The sequence below is a fragment of the Xiphophorus couchianus genome, chromosome 20 (genome assembly GCF_001444195.1).
Source record: "Xiphophorus couchianus chromosome 20, X_couchianus-1.0, whole genome shotgun sequence".
Classification (NCBI taxonomy): Eukaryota; Metazoa; Chordata; class Actinopteri; order Cyprinodontiformes; family Poeciliidae; genus Xiphophorus; species Xiphophorus couchianus.
Genome location: NC_040247.1, coordinates 8,479,307 through 8,507,249, shown reverse-complemented (window position 1 = coordinate 8,507,249; position 27,943 = coordinate 8,479,307). Strand labels below are relative to the sequence as shown.

Here is a 27,943-nt window from a genome sequence, read left to right as displayed (position 1 = left end):
AACATGTAATACTTTGCTTTTACTGAGCAGTTTTTTTGTCTAAAAAGCTGAGGCAGCAGTCATGGGAAAGATTTTCTATCCAGTTCCCTCATAGCAAATAACAATGACTGTCTGAGGCTAACAGCAGGACAAGAGGCCACTACCTTGATGAATACGTTTTCTTCTTAGAAAAAGTATATAAAAAGTGATATATAAAAACTTCTTATAAAAAGTGAGATGTGAAGTTAGTTTGAAGCTAAAATGTTCCACCTTTTAAGAGGAGAAAGGCTATTAATATTTCTAAAATGTGACTGTTTTAATCACTTGGATATGTCTTTCTGAACAATATGTAAATATGAATCTCTAGAAACTGAAATATCTCCCAAAAAAAAGCCCTTTTCTTAGATGCAAGTAAATTTAGAAAATTTAAAGTAGTACAGAGAGTCTGAAGGAAGATTAAAAAGTTATATAATCCAGGCTACTGGAAGTCCAGTGTGAAGTTACCTGCTGACAAGCTTTATGTGGGAGCAAAATTCATGTTCGAGCCGACTCCGGCACCTGCTCCCATTTCTAAAATATCATTACCTGTTTTAATCACCATGTTATCACATATGGGGTATTGTCAAGAGAAAGATATGAGACAACAAACCCAATAATGTAAATTAGCTGAAGATTCCCATTAAAACAACCTGGATTTTCCTAAAACCTCAGCAGTTGTACCAGACCATCTCCATAACCCAAGGAGCCCTGGTTAAGTATTTAGAATTGGTATTTACTGTGCAGTATCTACATGTACTTTTAAATGGGTTGACTTTTCTGCATTAAAAATCTTTTATATTGATTCTACATACTATTCAAATGTTTTAAGACATTTAATTTAGGGTTTTTATTGACATGCAGACACTTAACAAAATAAAAGCTTTAAGTAAATCACCCTGTCTACTAGATCTATATAATATTGGTGGAATTTTTATTGAATTGCTGACATAAATTAACTTTTAGATGATCTCCTGATTTATTGCGATGCATCTGTACACAGCATTTCAAGTAGGAAGTCATGATGATATTGAAGAAAAACTACTTTATGGACTATTTTAAACATGTGCAAAAAAAATCCTTTAAAACTTCTGTGAAATATAAATATCAATATCTGATGCCTCACTTTTCTCATCCATATGACATGTCTCAGATCTGTTATGCAGTCAAAGAAATTAGAAAATAAGGCAAATTTCATAGCAAACCGTCTCTTGATGGGAAGCAAAAGGAAATCAGCAGCAAACTGTCATCTACAGATCTCTGAATTCTATAAGCAGTTTAAGAAAGTCATAGATTTAGATATTTTATTCTTGCACACTTTAAGAAAATGTGCAAGAGTATCATGAAGAACAGCTGCTGCTTGAAAGGCATTTACAATCAAATGTTAATTATATTTCACCTCATTTCTCCAGATGGTAGGGATGTAATTGTAGACATTGGTCACAGCTTGGAGAGTAGCTTAGTTTTGATGTAACGATTCAAAACTCAGTACAGCAGAAAATGTAAGGAAGAATCTAAATTCCTGGTTTTTTCTCTCTGATATTAAAAAGAAATATAATCCTCTTAAAATAGAGGCTGACAAAACAACCATTTTTACTAAAAAGAGGCTAATATCCAACTCTAATTAGATATTTATCACTAGGTATCTTTGGATTATTGGTAACTCCATTCAAGAAGAAACATTTTTTGTTAAATTTGAACAAAACCATGCAATCTATAAAATCCAAAAAAATGAAAGAAATTTTTTACTTCACTTAATCTGGTTTTGATTTAATGCAAACACTGAACTTAATACATCACTCAATCACCTGACATGAAACAAGGTGGTGCTTAATTAAGCAGAAAATGTTTTTAGTGTTTGCAATAAATCCTACATAATGCATTTGCATTATTAGACTCTGTATCACTGGAAACATAAACATTTTGCACACTACAGATTAAAATAAAGCAGGTTAGTCTTTTAAATTCTGTATTAGTAGTTGTTCTTGCATTGCTGTTATTGTGGATAGCTTATTTTCTGTCATTTGCTCATATTTTCTCCTGGATGAGGACTGTGATCACACGTGGCTGTTGCATTTATAATCTTAATCCAAGAAACCCCAATTATCTGATATCACTACCATGGCACTTTGGTATCATTAAATGTTTTGTTATTTTTCCTATATATGGTGCAAGAAGATCAATAAATCTATAGCATTATCCAAAATAATTTTACTGAATTACTTTGTATTGCTTTTAGTTGTGTAGATTCATGAGAATATTTGAGTTTGATTGAATGAATGTCTATGAAGAATATTTTAGACTTTCATTAAAAGTCTAATTTCATTAGACTTGGTAATTCATTCGATTACCATTTCATTTGTAATCAAAATGGTGTAGGATTGTAATTCTATGGTCTTTTAATTCCGTGAGCTCAATATTCTGACTATGGAGTCAAATCCTCCATTCTGATAATGATCTGATGAGTCTTAAGAGGTTGAGGTTAAGTACCTTAAGGTTCCAGACTATGTTTTACAAGAATCAAATGGCAAGACAAAATTCTGCAAACTATGGACAAACCTTTCTCTGTCTATTTCATTTATGATAATATTGTTATCTTATCATTGGATAATCAATCTTTTTAATAAGTATACACTAATGTGAACAGGAAGGGCTATCTATAAAATATTCCAAGTTCCTCTCTCAGCTTTTCTCCAAGGGAAAGTGACGTTTTTGTGCATTCCACAAATGTTATTATTCCTTTATGTTATTAATTATTTGCAAAATATTAAAGGATATTTTTACGTATATGTTGTCCTTTGTAACAAGTAAATTATAAGATATATAAAGGGTTTTTATGACGTAAAAGTCTTACCTTCAAATTTTTCCAAGATCTGCACCGTCTCCCCCACCTCCAGAGCCAAACCCTGAGTCACTGAGCCTCGGAAATTACAGATGACTGTAAAGGAAAGGACATAAAAGGAAAGATGAGAATGTGAAGAGAGGATGAAGGTGTAACATTGTAGAGATACCAGAGACCTCTGATGAGCAAAGGTAATATCATGAAAGATTAACTTTATTCATCATGGAGGAGTCCATTTGACTTTGTGTAGTTGGAAACACATCCAATTCATATAAAAACTTTGTCCCCACATTGTCATTGCAATGTCTAGTTTCAGTTCCCTAATGACAAAACTATGTTTGCAGACACTCCCATACCAGAAGCTGTTTATGTAAATATTCCTCATGACTACATTGATGTGCCCAGAAACAACAGATGTCAGAGATTATTCCAAAGCTGAAGTCACAATAAGTCGCTCCATACAAGACTGAAATATGAAGAGGCAAAAAAAATAAATAAATCACCTCAGGGTAGATGAATATCTCACACTACTCAAAACCAGAGTAATGCTATTATCCTTGGCTTTTTCTTCCAGTACATCTCTTCACACTCTTTTGGTTGCCTAAGGTGATCTGTAACACCTTATATTCAAATCATGATGGATTTTCTGCATTTTCTGAGGTCAATAGTCAACGTTATGGCTCATCAATGTGAAGTCAAAAGTTTAGACTGGTTTAGGTTGAGTTGTAATCTTTAGTTAAATGTTTGGTTAATTAAAGGTCCTTAGCGTTTGCTATTCCAAAGAAGTAGAAACCAAATAATGTTGCAGAACCTGATGTCAGACTTATAAAGACCAGAATTTACAATGTTAAAGACGAAATCCTGCATCAACTTTTTCTGGATGTTCTCAACAATTAAAGGAGATAATAGACCAGAAATAGGCCCAGTATTTGGTTAGTTTATTAGAATAAGCTACAAAAAGACATTCATAATTTCTATACATATATCAAATATAATCTACAGACAACTCAGGATTTCAGAACTACACCAAAAAAATTAATGTTCATGTTATCTAAAATAAATCGTGAACTTTATATGACCTCCAGAGAACTGTAACAAAATGTTTTTGGATAAAATATGAAGGCAAATTGCTAAGCAGGAGCTCCCACAAAAATTATGCTCCACTTGCTTCTCCCTTGTTCAGAAAGAGGACTTTGAGGAAGCGAGCTTGGGCTGCAGTCTGCACTCTGAATGTGGTACAAGCCACAAGAGAAGACTTTAACTTAGCATATCTGCATCTGTCTTTGTTTAACAGACTGTAAATGGCATTGTGTCTGAGACATCTTAAAAGATGCAACAGTCTTTTATGATTTCATATTCCATTTCATTCTCAGGCTGATCAACTAAGGACAAATCATATTTTATGACCGAGATGAGATACCACTTTTACAGGCTTCTATCATCCTAAGTGTGCAAATCTTCTGTGTTACTGACGTTTATGCCTTACACCACATTATTTCATTTATCTACGTTGTTATTTGCTTTGCTTCTAGCACTTCACACATTAAAAAAGGTGCACAGTGGCAAATTTGTTTAGATATTTGCACATGCTAAACATGTGCTGACAGCAGTGTAAATCTCACTTTGATTCTCAAATTTCACACAAAGAAGGATCTTCAACTAATAATCTTACGTGGTAAAAAAAATACTACCTGTTCTGAAGCAATATGGCCACATTTATACAGTTTTTCTAGTTCTTTGCTTTTTCCTCTTTGTTTGCTTCTGTTACCTGCTGTTTTTGCAGAAGCAAGGACACCTGAGACTCAACACAAAAGTAAATTGTTCATATCTACCTAAATTCAGGAGTAGAAAATGGTTTTGATCCAATGAAAGGAGCAATATTTTTATTTAACTTAGATTTTGGAGTTTGTATTGCATAATCTTTCAGTCAATTAATTTAACTGAATCTTCACTTTGGAAGCTTCTTGCTTTTTTATTAGTATTATATTAAATTTAGGTTAAAAAAAAACCTCAGTTTATGACAATATTTCTATCAACAATCAGACTTCATTGTTGAATCACTGTTACTTTTATCTCTATAATCAAAGCAACTTTCTCTGTTCATGTAACTGACTATCTACTGCTGTCATCATTCTGTCTCTGTAACTGTAATGCCTTCTGTCTGGCTTATTAGTGCTGCTCAGCGTGGTGTGATTGCTGCTGTTTGGGATTCTGTCATAGGGCCTCCCCCTGTATCTCTGAGTCTTTGATTTGTTCACTGTGGCTCGTTATCGTCACTGTCAGTCACATCATTGTCAACGGCCTCGTCAGTCTGTCAGCTGTCAGACACTCGCCCACAGTCTCACCCTGCCATACCTCAACTCTGCACTCAGGCCACATGTAAAAAGTGCAATAAATACTGCCATGAGAAGGATGCATGAAACTGGAATGTCTGTTTCAAAAGTAAAACTAATTGAACCTGATGTTCTTAACCACAGACATTTATTTATTCTTTGGCAATTTATCCATGAAATATGTGCGCTTGCAGTCAATCTAAGTCAGGTTTCAACAAATGTTGACTTCAACAGCTATATTTTATACAACATATTGGATGTATTTCTTATTTTTTTTTTTAGCTTTTTAAGGAAAGCAACCACTGTGGTCCCTTTGTGTGTGTGTAGAGTTGCCTGCCAGCAGAATGCACGGGTGTATGAATCCGTGCATGCTGCAGAAGTCAGTTGTGTTTGGCTGTGCATGCCGGTTGGCTCTTTATTCCATACAAACTCAAAACAAGCACAGTGGATCTCATTTATTCATTTTACAATCTGCTTCACTGTCAAATCAATTAATGTTCTCAAAGACTGAAGTGATGTAATGAATGAGAGTTTTTAAAGTAGGATGAAAACAAATGGAGGGTTTAGATGCAAGTTTGAATAACCAGTGCACAAACAAATTGTGTGTGTAAAATTAGATTTTAACGTGCTATAAGCACGACAAAATCTAATTTTAGATTTTTATATTTTTCATACTTTTATTTTCAAATCTATTGCAAGTGGGGCAATAGGAGCATTAAAAAAAGTTTATGTTCATGTTTTTGCATTTGCTTTTACCTAACGTGACTTACAGAGGGGAGCCCTGTGGGGGGTTCTCCGAGAGTATGGGGTACCGGGCCCTTTGATACGGGCTGTCAGGTCCCTGTATGACCGGTGTCAGAGTCTGGTCCGCATTGCCGGCAGTAAGTCGGGCTCGTTTCCGGTGAGAGTTGGACTCCGCCAGGGCTGAGCTTTGTCACCGATTCTGTTCATCACTTTCATGGACAGAATTTCTAGGCGCAGCCAAGGTGTTGAGGGGATCCGATTTGGTGGCCTTAGGATCTCATCTCTGCTTTTCGCAGACGATGTGGTCCTTTTGGCTTCATCAGATCGTGATCTGCAGCTCTCGCTGGAGCGGTTCACAGCCGAGTGTGAAGCGGCCGGGATGGGGATCAGTGCCTCCAAATCCGAGGCCATGGTCTTGAGCCGGAAAAGGGTAGAGTGCCTTCTCCGGGTCAGGGGGGGTGTCCTGCCCCAAGTGGAGGAGTTTAAGTATCTCGGGATCTTGTTCACGAATGGGGGAAGAAGGGAGGGGGAGATCGACAGGCGGATTGGCGCAGCGTCTGCTGTCAAGCGGGCGCTGTACCGGTCCGTCGTGGTGAAGAGAGAGCTGAGCCAAAAAGCGAAGCTCTCGATTTACCGGTCGATCTACGTTCCCACCCTCATCTATGGTCATGAGCTTTGGGTCATGACCGAAAGAACGAGATCGCGGATACAAGCGGCCGAAATGGGTTTTCTCCGTAGGGTGGCTGGGCTCTCCCTTAGAGATAGGGTGAGAAGCTCAGTCATTCGGGAGGGACTCAGAGTAGAGCCGCTGCTCCTTCACATCGAGAGGAGCCAGTTGAGGTGGCTTGGGCATCTGGTCAGGATGCCTCCTGGACGCCTCCCTGGTGAGGTGTTCCGGGCACGTCCCACCAGGAGGAGGCCCCGGGGAAGACCCAGGACACGCTGGAGAGACTATGTCTCTCGGCTGGCCTGGGAACGCCTCAGGATTCCCCCGGAAGAGCTGGAAGAAGTGGCCGGGGAGAGGGAAGTCTGGGCCTCCCTTCTGAAGCTGCTACCCCCGCGACCCGACCTCGGATAAGCGTAAGAAGATGGATGGATGGATGGATGGACTTACAGAGGATTACATAACAATGCAGAGAATATCAAAGCTAACAAAAAGCTTTGAGGTAACAGGGGTAACACTGTAGAAATTAATTGCAGGCACAAAGGGAAGTGTTGTAAGAGAGTAATTATTCAAATTTAGGGTGCTAGAGTATGAGATGCTCCCTGAAGAGCTGGGTGGCATATTTTGTACGGCCCAATGTTTCTTATGGTAAGCAACACAAAGTGGCACAATCAACCAACAGAGGCAATATGATCTCTAAAGGTCAGCAAGGGGACCATTTACCTTTCTAGCTATCGTAGCTACATGTTTTACTAACGCTGATGCTAAATTTCAGTTCATGATAAAAGTCTCAAATAAGCGCCTATACATATCGCTTTAAATTTTAATTCTGTACTACATTAGTTCGGCTAAAGACAAAACTACATTTTTAAATGGTCAAGAAAAAAGAAAGGTCTTCATGTAAAGTTGAATAACTGGTGTTCTAAAGCTACTTTTGAATTACTAATAATAATTAACAATTACAAATGCAATGAATTTGATCTTATTTGAAAAAATGCTTGTCGGCTTTGATGAATGCTAATCTCCACCTTCCTTGCATCTTTGCCAAGTTCAAACATGACTCCACTATTATTTTAAAAAATGTGCGAAGTTGAGTTGGCAGTCGTGACCAAAACTATTCATAATACACAACACAGTAAACAGAATGTACCTAAAATTCCCTTACAAGTGAGAAAGAGAGTCATCCATGACTCATATGACATTGAAGATTTGTATAAAGTCCAATTGTGGTGTTCTAACAAATGCAGCAAAGAGTGACACATCACACTAAAATGACTGTAATAAAGTAATTAAAGTTAAGGCAAATGCACATATTTTATGCAAGATTTCATCTGCTGTTTTATAACCTTGCATAAGACACTATGTAATATGTGCCAAATTTTGCTCTGAATTAGGATTTAGTATACTTTCAGTAAATGTCACACAACTCCTGTCCAACCTGGAGAAGAAACTCTGAAAAAGTGATATCAGGATAACATACGGAAGAAACTGAAACATGTTGCATTTCTTAAAAATCACAGAAAAGCAAAAGATTTGGTGTTACAGAGGTAACTGAACAACTATTAATTACCGGTTGCTTTAGTGTTTATGCACACTCATTTCAAAAGGTTTTTTTTTTTCTTGTGAAAAGCTATTATAGCTAAAAAAAAAAAAAAAGATATAAGTATTTCTCTATGTCCACAAAAGAACACCAAAAGCATTTTGAAAATGTTTTAGTATTTTTACAAACCAAGAAATATTCAACAGCGACAAAGAAAATTGAATCAATAGGAAGGACGAATTTCATAAATTATTATGCAGAAATTATAAATTATTATAACTGAAGACAAGAATCTTTGCATGGTTTAATTTATAAGTATTGAAAATATCAGTTTTCTTATGCACTAGCAGTGCTATAGTTCTATGTCATAGTTTTCTATCATGAATCATGAATAGGGAGTGAATCTGAAATATCATCAGAAAACTAAACAGCATTTTAAAGTCAAGAGTCTTCAGAAAGGCTGTGGGGGGGAGGGGAATATGCAACAGCGCTGTGAGACCAGCTCTTAGACATCTTTTCATTTTATAGTTCAGAAGCCCTTTGCACAAGCCTTCATCTAAGTACTGGGTGACTTTAACAAATTTTACGACTTTTAAATGAAAGCATGAAAATACAGCATAATTTAAATATTTCTTTTCTTTTTTTCTGCAAATTGAGTCTAATATGCATCATGTATCATTTTCCTGAATACGTGTTTATGTTTATAATGCATTATATCTGTTTCATGCTGCAATAAGAAGAAGTATGAGAAACATATTTCATACAGATTTAACTCTGCTGAACTGACCTGATAACACAAGAACATGAAAAGGAATAAATGTTTGCAAGCACAAAGCATGAGAACAAGCTTTTCTTAGCCAATCTGTGCTTTAATGTGTTTCTCTGTATTAAACAGATGTACTTCTGCAGAATGAAGACCAATTCTGCAAAACAAAAAGGGAAAAAAACATTAAACATGGATCTTGGTTCTCACAGAGACACCCACACCAAGAGTAAGACAAACAAATCAGAAAAACAAAATGTATTGATTTGAAGCCACAAAATCTTCTTAATTTTACTGGACAAAAGAAACATACACATAATGAAAAAAACACAAGTGGTGTAATGCTGAGACAACATGTTTGAAAGCATATCATGCATCACTGCTAGGAATTCCTTACAGATAAATATAAGAATAAACCAATAACAAAGTTTGTTAGTCTCATGTTTTATATGCAGGCACTCCATCCAGCCATCCTGTACACTCACTAATATTGTTCAATAATGTTATTTGCAAGGTTATGAGCACAAAAATAATCACAACCCAAAAAAATCTAATTCAAAACCAAGGTGACATAAAAACCCACAGATTATGACATTAATGGAAATGATATATTTTAGATTTATTCTATTCTTGTGCTTCCTGACACTGACTGATATATTGCAAATAAAACAATATATTTTTTGTTTCTCAAAGTATTTTCTTTTGTAATTTTCATAAAAGGATCCAAAAAGAACAAAAAAGCCATGCATTTAAAAAATAAGGCTGAGAATAGGAAATTCTATAGCAAGATACAACTGCACACAAAAAAAGGACTGAAGACAATACTCACTGATGATGAGGGCCTATTACTGGTATCTAGGGTTTTAAAAAGTTTTGGTTCCAATATCACAAATATTTTTGTGTCATACCAATGCTACACTTTAAACCATTTTTAATGAGATGCCAGAAAAAGCTTTTATAACTTAATGGAGCATTGAAATAGGAAGGAGCTAAACAGTCACAATTTTCACAAATTCACAGGACAGCTCCATATGCAACAGTGCTGCCCAACCCTTCCACTGCTAATAAAGACTGAATGTCAGCTGGCTTAAATAAGGCTTTGAGACTTTTTATCTTCCATAAAAGCAAGAAAAATTGGGCAGTTTGGAAATATTTCCAGTCTCAAAAATATGCACAGCTATGATGTGAAGACTAAATGAACACTACTTGTTTAATGAGATAAAACTCTGCAAGATAACAAAATGATTTCAAGCTTATATGAAAAAATAGTTTAAACAACGAACTTGGGCTTGGCTTTTATTTGAGGAGCAGATATTATGTTACATTTTTTTACAGATTCAAAAACACTGCAACAGAAGGACTATTCCCATTCATCAATGAGATTTCAACGAGCATGCATAACGTTGTGCATATCGTTTTTTTGTGACAAAAAAAAAACAACAAAAAAAACACTGAATTGAGGCATGCAGCTTTTCACTGCGATTTCAATCACAAGGCCCAAGGCACACTCAGGCAAAGCATGCTCAGCACCCTAGCAGCTGGATTGCATGAAAGTGTTTGGGACTGAGTTTGAGATTTTGCCCTGCAGTTGCAGCAGCTGCTTCACATCTGCTGCAGTAGATGAGATTCTCTTATTGTATAAAGGTAGAAAAAAGCAGAACATCTCAAAGAAGATGAGAGATGTGAAACATGCATTTCCATTTTACATTTCCCATACATAAATTCTTAATTAGCTGTGAGATTTGAGCTTTTTTTTTTTTTTTAAAGGATGAGATGCACAATATAAAATAAAATGGCTAACAATATGAATATGACAGGCTGTGTAAGGACAATATGCTTGAAGGGAACAGATTTAAATGTGTCTTAGCATCAGCAGTTGCAGTAAGCAGAACTAGGCCAACTCCACGAACCGGCATTAGTGGCTGCGACAGCACAGACAACACACACCAACCCACATACAGCTGAGATCAACTGTATGGCACAGATGGGACACAAACCTCGGGATGTCATGACGAGCCTGGAGATCTGCTCTCTGCTTTTAACAGGCTAAATGGTAAAAGCAAGACATCTCTGTGAGCAACAGTTCAGGGGGTTCTCAAAGAGCAGCTCCCAGAAGAAGGCAGTCGAAATGAATTTCAATTGAAATGCTGCAGAAAACGAGCACACCGGAAGGTACAAGACTGTGAAAATCAAGCACTGGCAGATCATTTTAAATGTTGATTTTAGATGAGCCGTTTCACCACTCTAATTAAGACTCAAATTCTAAATTCTCTTATATCTAAGAAAAGTAAGTAGTTTTCTATTTTCTGTTTTATTGATATCGGCAACAGGGCAGATGACAGAGCATCACATTCAGTTTCAAAATCAAGTTTTTCCAAAGAAATATGGTCACCAAAACCTACAGCCTTGTGCCCATATGTCCACATTTTTGTTTTTAGCTGCTGCAGAGCTCTGTGAGGTCAGGGCTTATGCAACCACAGGACAGCTTCATTTTACAATGATGCAACATGTTTATTTATACACAGTGCCACAGATTCTTGCAGCCACAGTTACAGTCTAAGATGCTACATGCTAACCTTCTCCTAGAGCAACATTGTCACAATAATACTAGACTATTACAGTGACAGCAATTGTAGACTTTAGGGTCTTAGAAGGTAATTCACTGTGCTGCATCTTTGATATATTGTATTGTTCTCATTGATTTAGTAATTTACAGAAAGACCTCTTTGCATATAGGATGCAGAAAAATCTTTGAACTGAAGGCAATGAAGCCAAATTTTCAAGAAAACATTTACAATTTAATGACAAATGTACTACAACATTTATTAAAGTGTGTCCCAGAATGCCAAATAAATAAAACCAGCCTGGGGAAATTATTGAAGAAACCAGAGAGAATTACTCAAATTACTAGAAATTTAGAAATTGATGCTTTTTAAACATCAGAGACATTATTCAAAGAAACCTTCACCAAGCTCTATAATGTGGACCATCCAGACTGCAGCTAAAAAAAAAAAAGAAAAAAGGAAGAAAGAGAGAAAGCCAAAAGCTGGGCTCTGTGACAGTAAGAGGTTGTATTAGTGCCACTGGAAAAGGTCATTTTGACTTGTGTGATGGAAGTACTCATGTAGAGAGTACACAGAGATTTTAGAGCAACATACATTGCACTGAAGATATATTTCCAAGAAAGCCCACACATTTTCCATTACAGCAGCACAGAAGCCCATTATGCATATATCACAAAAACAAGAGGACACTGCATCGGGCTGCCTGAAGCCCTGACATGTTAATAAGATGACAGACACAAAACCACAGCAGAAAAATGCTTCAACTTACAGTATCCTTAAAGCCAAAACGACTTGACTATTGTTGTGTTTTGGAATGTGTTCCAGGCCTGATTTAAAGGAATTAATATTTTTGAATGCTAGTTAAATTCTAAAGAAACATGAACAGAGGCAAATTTGCAGAGGGAATAAATTAAACTCAACAAATGATTGTTTTCAATGCTCAGCTTCTGGTTTAGAGTCACAGCTGACACAGATATTAATATTTAAGCAACTTCTCTCACTACTTCTAAGAGGCTCGCCCAGAGAACTTTGGGTGAAGAGAAACAAACAGAGAGGCTGTAAAACATTTGAGTTCACAGAGGGAATCACTGCTTGTGTTGAATGAGGGATTCAATTTCTCTCCATTGCTCTTTATATTTGAATTTAAGTAGGGTTTCATTTTAAAGCCTGAGATTCATATTGGGTGTAGATTTTTCAACAAAAGTCTAACTGAGCTGTTGCCTCTAATGAGGCAAGGGGAAGTTTGCATGAGTGAGGACAATGATGTGGCTCTGTAGTCTGCCTAGTAACAGAGATAAGTTCAGACTTGGGGTGTGTCTTTTTACAGTGACCATATAATCATGTGATGTGTGTTGTTCGGGGCTCTTATGACTGAATTTAGAGACGGGTATTGAAATGCTTTTTACCTCTGAATAAATGTTAAAAAGACAAAGATTAATCCTTCTCTAGTTATTGGAAAACACTCTTCTTGCTTGATAACAGAAAATCCCTCAGCACAACATAAAATCATTATTCCAGCCAAATACTTACAGGTGCATCTCAATATACTGGCATGTCATTGAAAGGTTAATTTATTAAATTAGGTTCATTTTTTTTAAAAAAACTAAACAAAACCAGATTCACTGCTGAGATTAACCCATACCTTACCAACTCAAACATCTGTACATCCAATACAGAAAGTCCAGAAAATCCATGAAGACTGCATCTGTCTCAGTTTGCTTCAGTAGTTATTTCTGCAGCAGTATTTTACTGCAAAGTCCGTTCTTGTTCTTGCATTGACAGAACACAAGCAGCAAAAAAATAAATATTCACCAGCCTTCTATGTCTGTCTTGTAATGTCTGTTTGTCTGTATTCATGCTGGTTTTATTAATTTATTCAGACAGAAAAGAGGAAACAGAGTGGGCGTATGTGGGGACATGACTAAGCATCTGTTCAGTCTTATGGAGATATTCTCTATTTGTGTGTCTATGTTTGTTTTGAAGACGTCTGAGGACATTTACATCTGAATTTATTTCTGCTTTTTGTGTGAATTACAATGTAACTCATGTTCTTGTAAACACACACTTTGCATCAGCCGAAGATCCCCTGAAATGACCTTCTTTCTCTTAAAAAAAAGATACCAAAAAAGGACAAAACAATGTAGATAGTAACAATGAATAAAACACAAGGCGCTCAGCATCCTTCAGGCTAAATCACATTAATCATGTACGTAAAAACCAATGTCTAGGTTTGACTGACAGGTTTTCTGATGAATTCAAAACTGTTCAAGGTGGCTTCTGTTTCAGGGATAAAACAAATCTTTTTATAGACATTTTGAAACACACAGATGTATGAACTAAAAAGAAACTGAATGCTCGACTGAAAAAAGTTAAAGAAATACAACAACTTGGAAACTCAAACCTTATCCATGGATACAGTGGAAAATAAAAATACATGGATGGTGGAATTTGTATCGAGGCCTGAGAAACAAACACATGTAACTTCAAATATACAAATACCCTGTGGAACTGGATTCAGTTGGGATAACTGATGAATTGCATGAAGTTACTGAGTTGTCTAAGATTGGAAGTTTTTTTCAAAAAGATTTTGGAATGGATCCAGGAAATATAACAAAATAAATAACAGGGTCTGTCAGAGATTAGTGAATAAGCACATACGCTAAAAATCAGATACAAAGAAAATCTGTTAAAACCAGGTTTAAAACAAAAAAAATATTTATGGAAAAATAAAGAGGGAAAAGAATGATACTCTGATAATGAGTCACTTGTATTAAATAAATGTTTCCTTTTTAGTTCTCATTTAAGATTATATAGGCTTTATATTTTCCCCCTCTGAAGTGACTCTGAATTCAGAGTCACTTTTTCCCTAAAGTGACTCTGAATTCAGAAGCAAAAACGTATAGAGTATGTGAGCAACGTAGCTCATATATTATACGAAAGAGGAAAGAGAGAGAGAAGAACGAGGTTTGGTGGCCAACGCATGGGAAAGAGGGTAAGTCATGTGTATTTTTGCTGAAGTAATTGAGCTAATTGAATGCCCTCAGAGTTTAAAATAGTAGCTCCTACATGTCATACAGAAAGAAGAGCTTGGAGGACTTATGAAAACATACAGCTGATGTAAGGCTGAAAGCAAAATCTGAAAGAAAATAAATGCAACGCGAGAGGGAAGCAAAACAAAACATGAAAAACCTTACAAAAGGGGAAAAAATGTGGTAAAAATTAAGATTAATAAGTACAGTTACATGTTTTGAAATGTAACCAATTATTAAAAACACACTAGCAATCTTATTACCGTATTTTCTGGACTATAGAGCACACCTTACTCACAAAGGTTTTTTTAAAAACTGGATACTTACATACTGTATATAAGCCTCACCAGGCTATAAGCCGCTGGTACCTCTGCTGCTCTCTGCAGCAATACAAGGACACAAGGACGCAGCAGAGGTCTTCAACACCGAACCATGGATTCGTTCTCGCTGAGCTTAAGTGCAGCGGCTATCGATCTGTACTACCAGATCGGTAGCCTTCAACTTAAAAGCTGCATCATATGAACTTCTTCCTGTTATTTCCATGATGAGAGGTTATGAGTTTAAAAACATTTCTCAGTCATGCCTGCTGCTAGCACGTGAAAATCAGCACTTTCTTCTTTGATTTCCAATTGTGACTTTCCAATGATTCACTTCCTGCTAAAGAGCCCCCTGGTGGTTGAAGAAAAATCCACAGAAAAGCCGCACTGGGCTATAGACCGTATGGTTCAAAGAGTGGGGAAAAAAGTAGCGGCTTATAAGCCGAAAAATACGGTGTCATTTAAAATAATCTTGATTAACTGGATAATTGCAAAACAATTTAAGTTTAGTTTGGGTATTCTTTTCTACCTTAAAGATTTACTGTGTTTAGATAATTAATAAATAGATTTAGGAAAAATACAGATAAAATACAGGAAGATGTTAAATTCCACATTCAGCACATTTTAAGCAATAATTTGCTGTATATTCACTTATTGCAGATGCTCAAATCCAGACAACCTTAACAGCTAAACCAGCTTGCACAATTTTGTGGTGCTTTTGCACATCCTATGATCAATCCGTTGAGTTTGTTTCCTCCTCCCTCAGTTCACACCATAGCTCTCATCCATCCCAAGTGTTTTCTTTATTTTGCTGTGGAGCTGAACTTATGACCAACATACTGATTTATTGAGCCTTAAAAAATCAAAGACCAGGGCTTAAAGCTAGTACATGGCTCACTGCTGAATAACTTTCCATTTGTTCTGCCTTTGTTTCAATATTTTTTGCCACAGCTTGAAATAAAAGCTGTTACATATAAAAAAAAAAACCTGTTATCTGAACATGGAAAGAGTACAGCCAAACTAAAAATGTACCAACACTTGACTTTGAATCTAAACTGACGGATATGATCGTAAGAATGATGGGTTTGTATTTTTATTAATTAATGATTAATGTTTTTTGTCTTTTTGTGTTAGATTCTTGTTTTCTAATGTTAGTTCTAATTATTTTCATGTCCTCTCTTGACCTTTTTTTCATTTAGTGTTTCTGAGTTTCTTTGTCATTTTTTCACTAATATCTTGATGTATTCTTGCATAGTGCTCTGTTTCTAATTTGCATTTATGACAATTTTACACTTATAATACCCAGAAAACTGACCCAGTCATTAATCCTCTGAACAATGACAGCCAGCCAAAGCTGCATCCCAAATGGCACGCTTCGCCCAGGGGTGGAAACATTGCCACTGACAGTTTGTTTGAACAAGGACTAATCTGACCTGAGCCTCCAGCAATGGAAACCTCATATTGATCATATTTTTGTGATGTATCACTGTAAATGTCTGCTAAGTTGTGCTTCTGCACACATTAAACTGACTGATCTGAGTGCCATTGATTAGACAAATCTCTCTGACTGGGAGCAGATAAGGTCACAAAAGTGCAGGCCAGGATAATCTCTATTGCCACTGACATTCTTCAGTGCCGGACTTCAAAAGAGCTTAATAATTAGATTAAACAGAAAGAGTTTCTTTTGGACTTCAGTTTTTTCTTTACCTACTACAGCTAACTTGATTTAAGGCGATAACAGAGATTAGGCCTAAAGATTTTCCCCTTCTGATGAAAGGGTGAGTTTTTCTCTGGTAAACTGAACTGTAGAGAGTAAAAAGGAGATTAATGAAAAGTTACAGAACTGGGGTTGAGGTTGGGTCAAAGACACAAGATGATCATTGTGAGTGAAACAAAGATTTGTTACGCTACGCTGTGATCCCCAAAAACAATAAGCTGCCTAATCGCAGAGTGGAAAGAAATTCACATCACAATTACATTTACTGACTTAAAAGTTGATTAAATACGACTGGAGCCGGGGTTACATAGAGTGTCGCTGGTTAATGTTAAGTGGTTTAAAAGGTCAAACAGGACGGGAACGCGTAGTGAAAACATGGCCTGGTAAAGTCACGTCAAGCCTCTTTCTGTCACATAGCAGCAGCCACATGGAAGACGCTGAAATGTAACCAGTAAAATGTTCCTATGCTTTCTTTTTGACACATCTTTAAAGCAGTACAAGTCATGTTAAAAAAAACAAGAAAATCATAATATACTTTTCTACATGCAACATCTTCTAAATATTACCATTAACACAATACACTTATAAATTAAAATGTATGCTCCAAAATAACAATGAAATGGCAGATTGAGTAACTTGTAGCAATAACTTCAAATAATTTTCCTCTTTACCACTTTTTCAGTCAGATTGTTAAATTTATTTTTTAATGCATAGGATTCTTGTGATGGGATGTTGAAGGGGGAGTGTCAAAGAGGTTCTGAGGTCAATTTCAAGATATTAGATACTTCTATGATGCAAAGTCAAATTTCTATATAATTGTTATATGGAATATAACAATTTTACATAATTTTTATAACAACTCAAGGTAAGCATAGTTACTTAATAGTGCCATAAAATGATACGATGTGTCTGGAAAATATATTATGCTTCCCTTTCGCACCCCACTTAACCAAAAAATGTCAATTAGGTGTGTTAATGCTGGAAAGGCTAGAAATAAAACATTGGCTATAATGTTCAGGGTCCAATGTTTGTAAACAAACGTGGTGCATAAGTTTAATATTAAAACTATAGAACAAAAGAAACTACATTGAAAGCACAATTTTGACATGAACAACTTCATTATAAATCTAACCCTGCATAGGTTTGTAATCCCAAAAGAAGATTACAATCACCACTTAAATTATTATTATTATTATTTTATTTTGTTGTTTTCTTATGCAGTAAACCAGATGAAACCAAGCTTACTGAAGAATTCTGTGTTTTTGTCCTAACACTGATGTTTTGTACACATGTATTTTTATGTGTATTCAACGCATTATCCCCTCCCCCAAAGGGATTAAACATTGCTTAAGTTGAGAAGAATAGAGAGAGACAAAATGAGGTTCTGCATTGGTTATCAATTTTTTCAAAGTAGGTCTAAAAAATATTAACATAAACAGAAGACTGTGCATTCAGTTTTGTATTCCACGCTGAGTATCAGATCTTTGCCTACGCTATGCTGCATTAACAAAATGTCGGAAAAAGGAACAAAAAAGCCGTGCGAGATCAAAGGATACTGCTACACAAAGAAAAAAGGATCATGAAAAGGTTTACTCCACTGTAAATCTCTTCATTCCTCTTTTTAACTGGAAATGAATTTCCTCAAAGCCTCCCCTCCCCTTCATGCCTTGACGGTGGTCATTATTTCTAAAGCTCAAAAACGTGCTAATCTCTCTCAGCGGGCATTTGTGTGTGTATGTGTGTGTGAGTGTAAAAAGTGGGTTAGGGGCCATAAGGTTCTGTAACTATAAGCCCTCTGCAGTGTGCTCCGTCAATCTGTTATCCATCCACATCAGCGCCACAGAACATGGAGCTTCACAGCAAGGCAACACTGTAAGGCGGCTTTACAGCGACTGGACCTTTGCACGCTTTACCAGTGATACCAAGAGGATTTCACAATGCTGTCAATCTCTTTTTTATTAGTGCTTTCAGAATGGCACACTAGCAATGCCCTTCTAAAATAATGATTATTGTATTCTGATTATTTTTTGATAGAGTAACATCAATATCAGTAAATGACATGTTTAATGTCATTTACTGACATTTAATATGAACTGTACCTCATAACACAATGTTTCTAATAGTCCTATCACACTATTGCCTATCAGCTTTTTGTTTAAAGCCATGGAAAATAATGCTTGCATATTGACTTATTTCTGCTAAATTTAACAATGTACCATACACAATTTAATCATCTAATAAACATGCCGCAGTCTAAATATTCAACCAGATTAACCTTGCAGCTCTTTTACATAATGTTTATAGTACATATTAAGAATCAACTACAACTCTACTACCATCACTTATTCTCTGATTCATTTAGTTAATAATTATCTGACTGCTTGGGGCCATTCATAGAACGCTAAAATTCACTTAACTCAAACAAAGGCACTTAACTCCAAGTTGTCTTCTACCGTGCATATTGGTGTCTGAATGTGACTCTGGTGTAAAAGTCATTTGAATGGTCAGCATGAACTTGATTAAAAATCTCAACATCCTCTCCCCTTAAAATGTTGCTCCCCATAACATACAAAGATAAAGTTATACGCAATTTACTGCTAATAACAGAAATATTCTGACCTCATGTTTGATAAAGTGATAAAAGTAGATTTTAAAAATTAGTGCACTGTTGAATGTTTTTAAAGAACATACAGTATTTAAAGAACATATACATTTACAGTACATGATGGAACTGAATGTGAGGGTGAGAACGATGAAGATAAAGCTTCATCCGGCTGAGATCAGAGGATTTGATGCGTGCTATTGAAATATGAAATGGCTTCATAATCTTACTGCCAGGAAGAGACAGGAGATCACAAGGTTAATCCCAATTCACATTCACTTTGTTGGTGGCAGTCAGTCTAATGAAATTTGGTCAGCTAAAAAAAAGACAAAAAGGTGTTCTAATATTGTTAAACAAAAACCACTTTGGGAAATAAAAGAAGATCCAATTTTTTTGTTCTGCTCCAGCCCACCAGCCCAGTAGAGACGGGAGAGAGAGAGCCTGAAATTAAAGCAGAGGAGGGATGAGAAAAGCAGAACTGAGTACTGAAGAAAAAGAAATAAGGAAGGTAACTGGCTAAAATAGTCTAAAAAGAAGGTCTGACAAAAGAACAGTAAAATAAAACTTCATACACAATCAAAAACAAAATCCGGGTCGACAAAATTCACATTGAGAAGTAAATTACAGTTTTACAGCACGCCATATTTAACATTAACCTGTACTAATCTAAAAATATTGACTTATTTAAGACTGGAGTCTTAAATCTTAAAAGTCTGATAAAATCATAAAGGAAAAAACGTTGCCATCTAAAGCTAAGCTTAAATGTGTTAGTTTTACCTCACATTTTAATTGCATCAACACAAAATAAGGCATTCATAGATAAAGCACTCAGTTAAACTGAAAATCTTTGCACACTAAGCTTGGCCAATGCACAAACATCTGTAGTTTTAATTATAACCCCTCATCATAAATCAGATTTGAAGCCACTTGACCATTTGAACTATGGCAACATTTTGTTCCTGCCTTGACAACTAATTGTATCTCCCACCAGGTGGTAAATCATGGTTATTTTTGGTTAATCTCCTGTTATCCCATAAGTCAACAGGCCCGAACATTAATCTGAATCACAATTAATGTAAATATTCAGAAAATAAGCAACAATTTGACACTGCTAAATTTCAAATCAGTTAATCTAAGTGGCAAATTTATTAAGCTTTTTCTTCTGCTTTGTGGGAACCCACATATCTGGGGTTACTTTCAAATACAGATCTGCTCTACAGAGTAAATTGTCTTTAGTGTAGGCTTTAGTGCAGTTTACCCAACTTTCAATTTCACATTACACAGGCTTTAAGGACAACAAATTTATAGGAAACTACTTCATGAATCCAGTGGATAAATGAAGCAAATACATTTGCAATAATATTGCAATAGATGGAGGAGATTTAAGTGCTAAGTACATTAAAAGCAGCCTCACTGATGAAAATCACATCTCACACTTCACTGGGTGAAAACAGATTTTGAAGACAGGATTTTCCACAATACAAAAGTGCATAGATGTCAGGTAACAAAAAGGAAACATGAATACAACAAAAAGTAAGTGTGCCCTTATTTTTACATTCAGTACATAGTTGGATGAGTCACTGGCTGCAAAAACAGACGTCTCAGGACACCCCCAAGCTCAATCAGAAACTCGGTTCAATTTATTCACAATAAACAGAGCACAAAATCAAAATAAGATGAAGATCAGGCCAGAGCTAAATTCATGTAGGATCATCCAGGTTAGCAGATTTTTTTTCTTGAAAAGAAGAATATGAGACAGACAATTCTATCAAATAGTACATCTTGATGCAAAGACTCTGGATCTCTGCTTTTACCGTTGTCTTTAAATCTCCAACTCTCCAATTAATTCACACTTCCTAATAGAAAAACAGTCATTTATAAGCAGCAACTATGACTAAGTATATTCAAGCTAAGTACTTTAGGTAATGCATATATTTTAGTCTCATGCTGTTTTTGCTCTCATGCTGAGATAATTGTTGCTCTTTTCACTTTACTAATTCATCTGACAGCTTCAGAAATTAATGCCATCACAGAGTAACTTTTTCACCACAGCAGATGAGCTGGTAAATATAATGCCTTAAATTAACAAGAGCGCCATCGCATTTTACTGCAGCAAAAAATGCTACATCAACACTTAACTGATGAGAGTCAAGATTTTTAATAGACAACTTTATAAACAAGTAGTATTCTTACACTCCATAGTATAAGTAAAAAACAATCAAAAAACTGCTTACCTAATTAATTTTGTTTCATTGTGCAAGAACAGTTTCTATATTGTATGAATCTTGTGCTTCTAATGCATCTTTTATGTTTCGGAGTTTTGTAATACAAAATGTATAATTTAATTAGCCTTTTGTTGCTTTTCATTAGAATATTAGTGTGTACAGACTGGATGTCTGTATGTAATTTTCTGCTGAGTATTTTAGGTTTTCTAGATGGAAATTGCATAGACAGTGAGTTATTTTCAGAACATTTCAGGGTTGCTGTGAGAGTTGGAGAGGAATCTTTTTTTTTCATCCAATTCCTTCCTTAAAACTGATATCAGAGCCCTGCGAAAGATAGACTGGACTGCAGAAAGAATCATCTGTATCCCACTGACACACCATTCAGGCTCTTCATTTTTCACCAGCAAGGACAAATGCAGAAACAAAAATAATCTCCCAGCTCTCACATCCAAAACTATACGACTCGGCCTTCAGGCCTCAGAGTGCAACCAACAAAAACAAAATATGTTTCCTACAATCCACTCAACTCTTGAGCAATTAACTTGCATGTGAGCTCCATAAAGAAAAGAATAACCCATATGCATATATGTAGATATGATATATACTACTTGTGTTGCCAAGAACAAATAAATGCTAAGTTCATCAGGCAATGCACTGCATATTTCAATATATACCACACAATATACACTGCTCAAAAAAATAAAGGGAACACTCAAATAACACATCCTAGATCTGAATGAAAGAAATATTCTCATTGAATACTTTGTTCTGTACAAAGTTCCATTTGCATAACAGCAGGTGGAATTGATTGTCAATCAGTGTTGCTTCCTAAGTGGACAGTTTGATTTCACAGAAGTTTGATTTACTTGGAGTTATATTGTGTTGTTTAAGTGTTCCTTTTATTTTTTTGAGCAGTATATATATACATATATGTATACACTTCAATAATCCAGTTTCTTTCAAAATCCTGTAAAATCGTACAGTTAACATGTAGAACATACTTTTCTGAACACTTAATTTTTCATGTTCAACAATACATAGAGTATATGACCCTCAAGATGTGAAATTTTGACTCTTTATCATTTCCTTTGTAAGAGTTTCAGCTCCAGTGTTCCATTTCCACCAGCAGAAAAAGAAAGCTAAGACCCAGAGTTTCTGTGCACACAGATTGATTTTTCCTAACATAGAAATTTACAATTTGAATCATTTTGTAGGCAGCTATAGCTTTAATGAGACCCGAGAACCAGAAGTGCAGGGAAAATCAAATGCCTATTATTATCCTTTCATATACCACAATCTACATCTTTCTCTTTTGTAGTCATATTTAAGAAAAATAAAAAATTTTATTGTTCCCCCTCCACAGCTCTAGCATAATTTTACAAAATGTAGAAATAATAACTGCAACAGGTTAGTAAAGGAGAACTGTAAAGATCTGTTTTTTGTTTTGTTCAAGGTAAACGTATAGCTTTCTTTTTCTTTTATGTAAATATAATTTTGTTCTACCGCAATAAGAATAATTATAGTTCTACTGCAGCCAATGGGAATCTTAATAAACAAATAAATAAACACTGAGCCTCCAATCAGCTTTACATAAAGATTTTGAAAATTGGTACATGTAGAACTTGATAGGGTTGAGAAAAGTCTCTTCAACCAACCTTATGCTGCTTCATTCACATTATCTGAAAGAAACTTAATGTCATTTTCAAGGTTTGTAATCAGCATCATGTAGCTGCTTAATGCACAAATCGTGAGACAGAGTGAGTGAATTCACTCACAGTGCTCAAAGCCCATGGTGGCCACACAGGCCGGAACGATGCCAAGGTGTGAGGGCTGTCCAATGCTGCTTGCAGCTTTAATTATTCATGTGATTATGTCACACTTTTAAATGAGAGTGTTGTTTATTTAACGATGTGAACCTGTCTCTTTAAAGACTTTAATTTTGTCTGTTAAGGCCTTTCTGAATGTATTTTTAAAGCAGCATGAATTATTTTCTGGGGCTTTGTGTGAAAAATGCCTCCCTCTTGTAAAATTTTAGTTAAAAGATGTTATTTATTTTTTAAAATAATAGACTGTCGACACACCCTGACTTGTGTTTACTTCTCAATGGAGCTAATCTTTTCCAGTGACCAGAAGCTGGAAATACCATGAATTTGTTAATTTCTAACATGTTCATCACCTTCAATGGTGATGAACAAAGCCTTCAACTAAGACTAATTAATCACCACCATTTTAAATGTAATTTACTAGTTTAACATTACAATCTGTGAAATCCTTTCTAGAGAATCACTCCTCCCTTTCTGGCTCTGTTTTTATGAAACTGACTTATTTTAGTTTTGTTTTCTACTTCTGAATATATCTATTAAAACTAATGGTTAGAACCTCTCTAAAAACTATTTCTTTCAACTTGTTTATTCTTATTTGATGGCACACAAACAAACCATCTATGCTGAGTATCTACAGAATACAAAAGAGAATATTCACGATCCTTGTTTACCAAAGAATCAGTCATCCGAGGTTTTCTGTGGCTGTTTCAACCTTAGACGTGGATCTTTGCTCCCTCAGGAAACGTAACACTCTCCTTTGCTGATGCTATATTTAACTCTCTATATCCCTTAGTATGCTACTTTCCCCCTATTATATGAGGATCCCTAGGTATGTTACAAATATGATAATTCTGTCCATCCTTCAAAAAAACCCAATGTTCCAAGAACAGACTGCTGTCTTGGACACTTTAAACTAATTTGGGACTTGTGTTTGGTGCACTGTAAATAAATCAAATTTACCTGTATCTGTGAATTTATGTTTTCTTTTTTTTCCACAAAAAACATAAATTCTGATTTAAAACAAGTCATGTTGCTGTTGGCTCTAGAGACCTCATTCGCCATGAGATAGCAGTGTTGTATGTTATTGAGATGCATGTTAGTGTACTCTGATGACCTCCGGACTTGCAATGGCAGTGTTTCCCTATTGAATCGCTGACTCTGCACTTTGAATAAAACATGTGCGAGGATTGAATGACCAAATGAAGGACATAGTGACATGACAAGTTATTCATATAACCTCTCTGCCCTCTAAGCTATCTCATAATTCATCTTGTGTCCATCTGTACAATTTTACTCCCTCTGCTGAGTCTGGTTTGTTCCGTATTTGAAAAAAAAATTTGTTGACTGTACTATGCAACACTGGGGCTGCACAGTGGCAGAGTTGGTAGCACTGTTGCCTTGGTTTGGTCTGTTTTCAAAATTGGAGTGTGGAGGTGGTTTAGCCAACATGAAAGTGTGGCACCCATATGCATTCAACCCTATTTACACTCATACCCCCAAATAAAATTCAGTACACACCAAATAACCTAAAAAAAAAAGATCTCTGGCAAAACTTAAAAATGTATGTTCTCTATCCAGTCTTTCTCAGTCTGACATATTGGAATGAACAAAATCTTGTCCAGCTGTAATTGCAGAGAAAGTGGTTCCACAAAGCAGTGACTCGCATGGGCTAAATACAAATGCATCCCACACTTTTCAGTTGTTTATTTGTAAAAGAAAATGTGAAAACCTTGTAATTTTTCCTTACACTATTACAATAATGCACTACTTTTCACTGCTGTACTACATAAGACCCACACAAAATATTCCAGAATTAGTGGGTGTAACATGATAAAATGTGACAAACTTCAAGAAGTATGAAGATTCTGTAATTGTACTTTGTAAGGTGTGACAAAGAGTTTGGTTGGTTTGAATTTGGGTTGTTTTTTAAATTAACTGGTTCAATTCAAGAACTCCTGAGATACAACACATTATATTGCATCTTTTAACTCTGTTTCTATCCGTGTTAAAAGAGGACGAGTGGACCTTTAAGGTAGGATGTTATGTCATTTTATTTTACATTGACTTGGCGTTGTAGGAGTAATGGAATAGAAATTTAAGATTGACTTATCACAAGGTGACACTACAGCAAGTTCTATGGGTGAATAAAGTATTTTCACAAAAACTAAGATTAAACTGATTTTAGAACTAGCTCAAGATCCTAACATTTAAAATCCAAGAAATTAACAAAAAAAACAGCTAGCTGCAAGAAAATGCTAATTTGAAAGTATAGCATATAAATAAAGGGACAATGTAATTCCATTAAGTCCCCAGCAACTGCATAACAAGCTTACACCTACTATTTGCAAAAGTTGCTTTATATCTATAAAAAAATGAAAAAATTTTTTAGCAGAAATTATTTTTTCTGCTTAATTATTAATAATTTTGTATTTATTTGTAAAAACTCAAGAAGTAGTCAGAGATATGATCTGAAGAAAAATATTTACTGGATAAAAAGGAGCAAAAAGATCCAGTAAACAACAATTAAAAATGAGGTTAGATGACCGCTTACATACAAACACTAACATTAAATTTTACACTTTGGTTATTATAGCAGGCTAAAACTGCTGTGAGTAAATGCCTCTCAAGAGTTTCTTGAGAATACAAGAAAACACATTAAAGTAACAGGATTTTACAATGTGGCTTAGTTACAAAAACCTACAGAGCCTAATCTACCATTCTAACTGTTTAGTTCAGCTGGTTGCCTCCACTGTTGTATTAAATAATTCATCAGCTTCTAAAATTGTTTGCTACTGTAAGCCATGGCAAGGGCAACTAGAAGCTTTGTCTTTTTCCATTTGGGTCAGAGCAAAGCAGTCTCTTGCATAAGCCCAGCTAATTCATACACAAGGGTAACATCCAAAGGCTTTTGGATCAGAAAGAAGCAATACATAAAGATTTATTACAGAGCTCTTTGGGGAGAGCTGCAGACCACCACTATGTTCTCCAGGTTTTATGATCAATTATTCTATAGTATGCATAGGCATTAAAGGATATGTGAAAAAAACAGGGAAACGATATCTACAGGATGACTCGAAGCGCTATGGTTGCATAAGTGCATTAGAAGCCAGCAGCCTTGGGACGCCACAGAAGCAAAAGAGCTCCATTGAGGTTTGTAAAAGGCAGACTGATGACTCTGGTTAAATTTAGATATATCCCATAGACTATGAGCTCCTTAAAGACTCCAGATCTCTGATATACTTTATTTGTCCCATGGGACATTTTTTCTGACCATACTCACATAAAAATAACATCTAAAATATAAGGCAGTATTGTTGAATGAGTTTCTTTTATTACAATTTTCATTTGAAAACTGTTCTGCATCTGTGAAAATACTGGTTTCTAAATAATTGCATGCAAACGTTTTAACTAAATTAAACCAACATGGTTGGAGCACAGGGGATCCTGGGTAAATATAACCAAAACAAAACATGCAAGTCAAGTTCTAGTTGGACAAACTGTTTGTGATCTTTTACCAACAACAAAAGATAAATCATACAACTGCCAAAGTCTAATGCCACTCCATTTTTGTTTACATTTTGTGAAGAAGGAAGTTGCCTGTCAGTGGCTTTTGGTGCAGCGCCACCACAGGCAAGGGAGTAGACAAGCTTTTCAAAGGGTTTGGTTCTTTTGACAGCGCAGTGTGACTGTGAACTGCAGCAGCTGAAAATGTAACAAATGCTGAGATTTTAGTCCAAAATCAAACAGAGGCTTCTGAATGTGAAAACATTTTAAATGAAGGTCTTGCATTTGAACATAGAACAACATGCATCACAAGTTTACTGCTGTAGAACAACCAGTAATCATCTGCCAAAGTAGAGTCTTAAGAAAAAAACTGATTCTGGTTTATGGATCTAAAAACAAAATAATAAATAAATTATCTGCAAATCAGTCCCAACACTTGACATTTCCTCCATACTACAAATAAGTTACCTGTCTTTATACCTGTAACTGTGCACAATTGACACAAATTGATCCAACAAATAAAATGAGACCAAACATTTTAATGATTGTGGCTAGATAACGGGAGCAGGATTATGTGTCCTTCCTGTTCTCTGCACTGGTAATCCTGGACAGAGCTGGCTTTTATAAATCTCGCTCTGAGGAGCTAAGAGGCTTTGCTAATTGACAGTAGAGAAATTATGCATGAAACATAGTGAGTGAATATGAGAGACGAGACATCAACCTCAGTGACAGCAGCAGAGTGAGTGAGAGAAGAGTCCAGCTGTTAAAGACCTCTGTTCAGTCTGCTGTTTGAGTCACGCATGCATTACATACATCTAATTGCCCTAACGATAATTTCAAGCAAGATTTAATACAATTTTGACAAAAAAAACACACTGTTTGTTAGCATTAACATAAGTAGCAGCAGTAACCCCCCATCCTGGCACACATTCTTCATATCCTGTCATAATTGATTTGTTTAAGGCTCGCTGCCAACAAAAGAAGCATTAGTTGGGATTAATCAGGATTAACATTGAAGGAATTCTGATAGACAGGAACAAATAAGAAAACCATAGAAGAAAAATAATTCCTCCACCCACAAGCTAACTGTACTCCTTCTATCCAATGTCTAACAATTGACATTTCACTGGTGCTAATTGGCAGATAGAGACAACAGCCTTCATTAATGTGAATACATGCCTCTGTGTGGTCCTGTCATAGTCACAGTCATAGTCATCTATGTGTCTTTGTCTCTAGATGCATTCCTGATGCTTATTTTTTT

At 35.7% G+C, this 27,943-nt stretch overlaps 1 protein-coding gene across 8 annotated transcripts in view; it reads right to left on the bottom strand.

Annotated features, from left to right (window-relative positions):
* LOC114135611 (dedicator of cytokinesis protein 3) overlaps window positions 1–27,943 on the bottom strand; it is a 159,174-nt gene that overhangs the window by 96,507 nt on the left and 34,724 nt on the right. For all 8 annotated transcript variants that reach the window (XM_028003044.1, XM_028003038.1, XM_028003035.1 and 5 more), the window contains exon 2: window positions 2,870–2,953. In XM_028003044.1, the coding sequence (XP_027858845.1) occupies window positions 2,870–2,953 (84 nt within the window). The remainder of the gene's footprint in view (window positions 1–2,869; window positions 2,954–27,943) is intronic.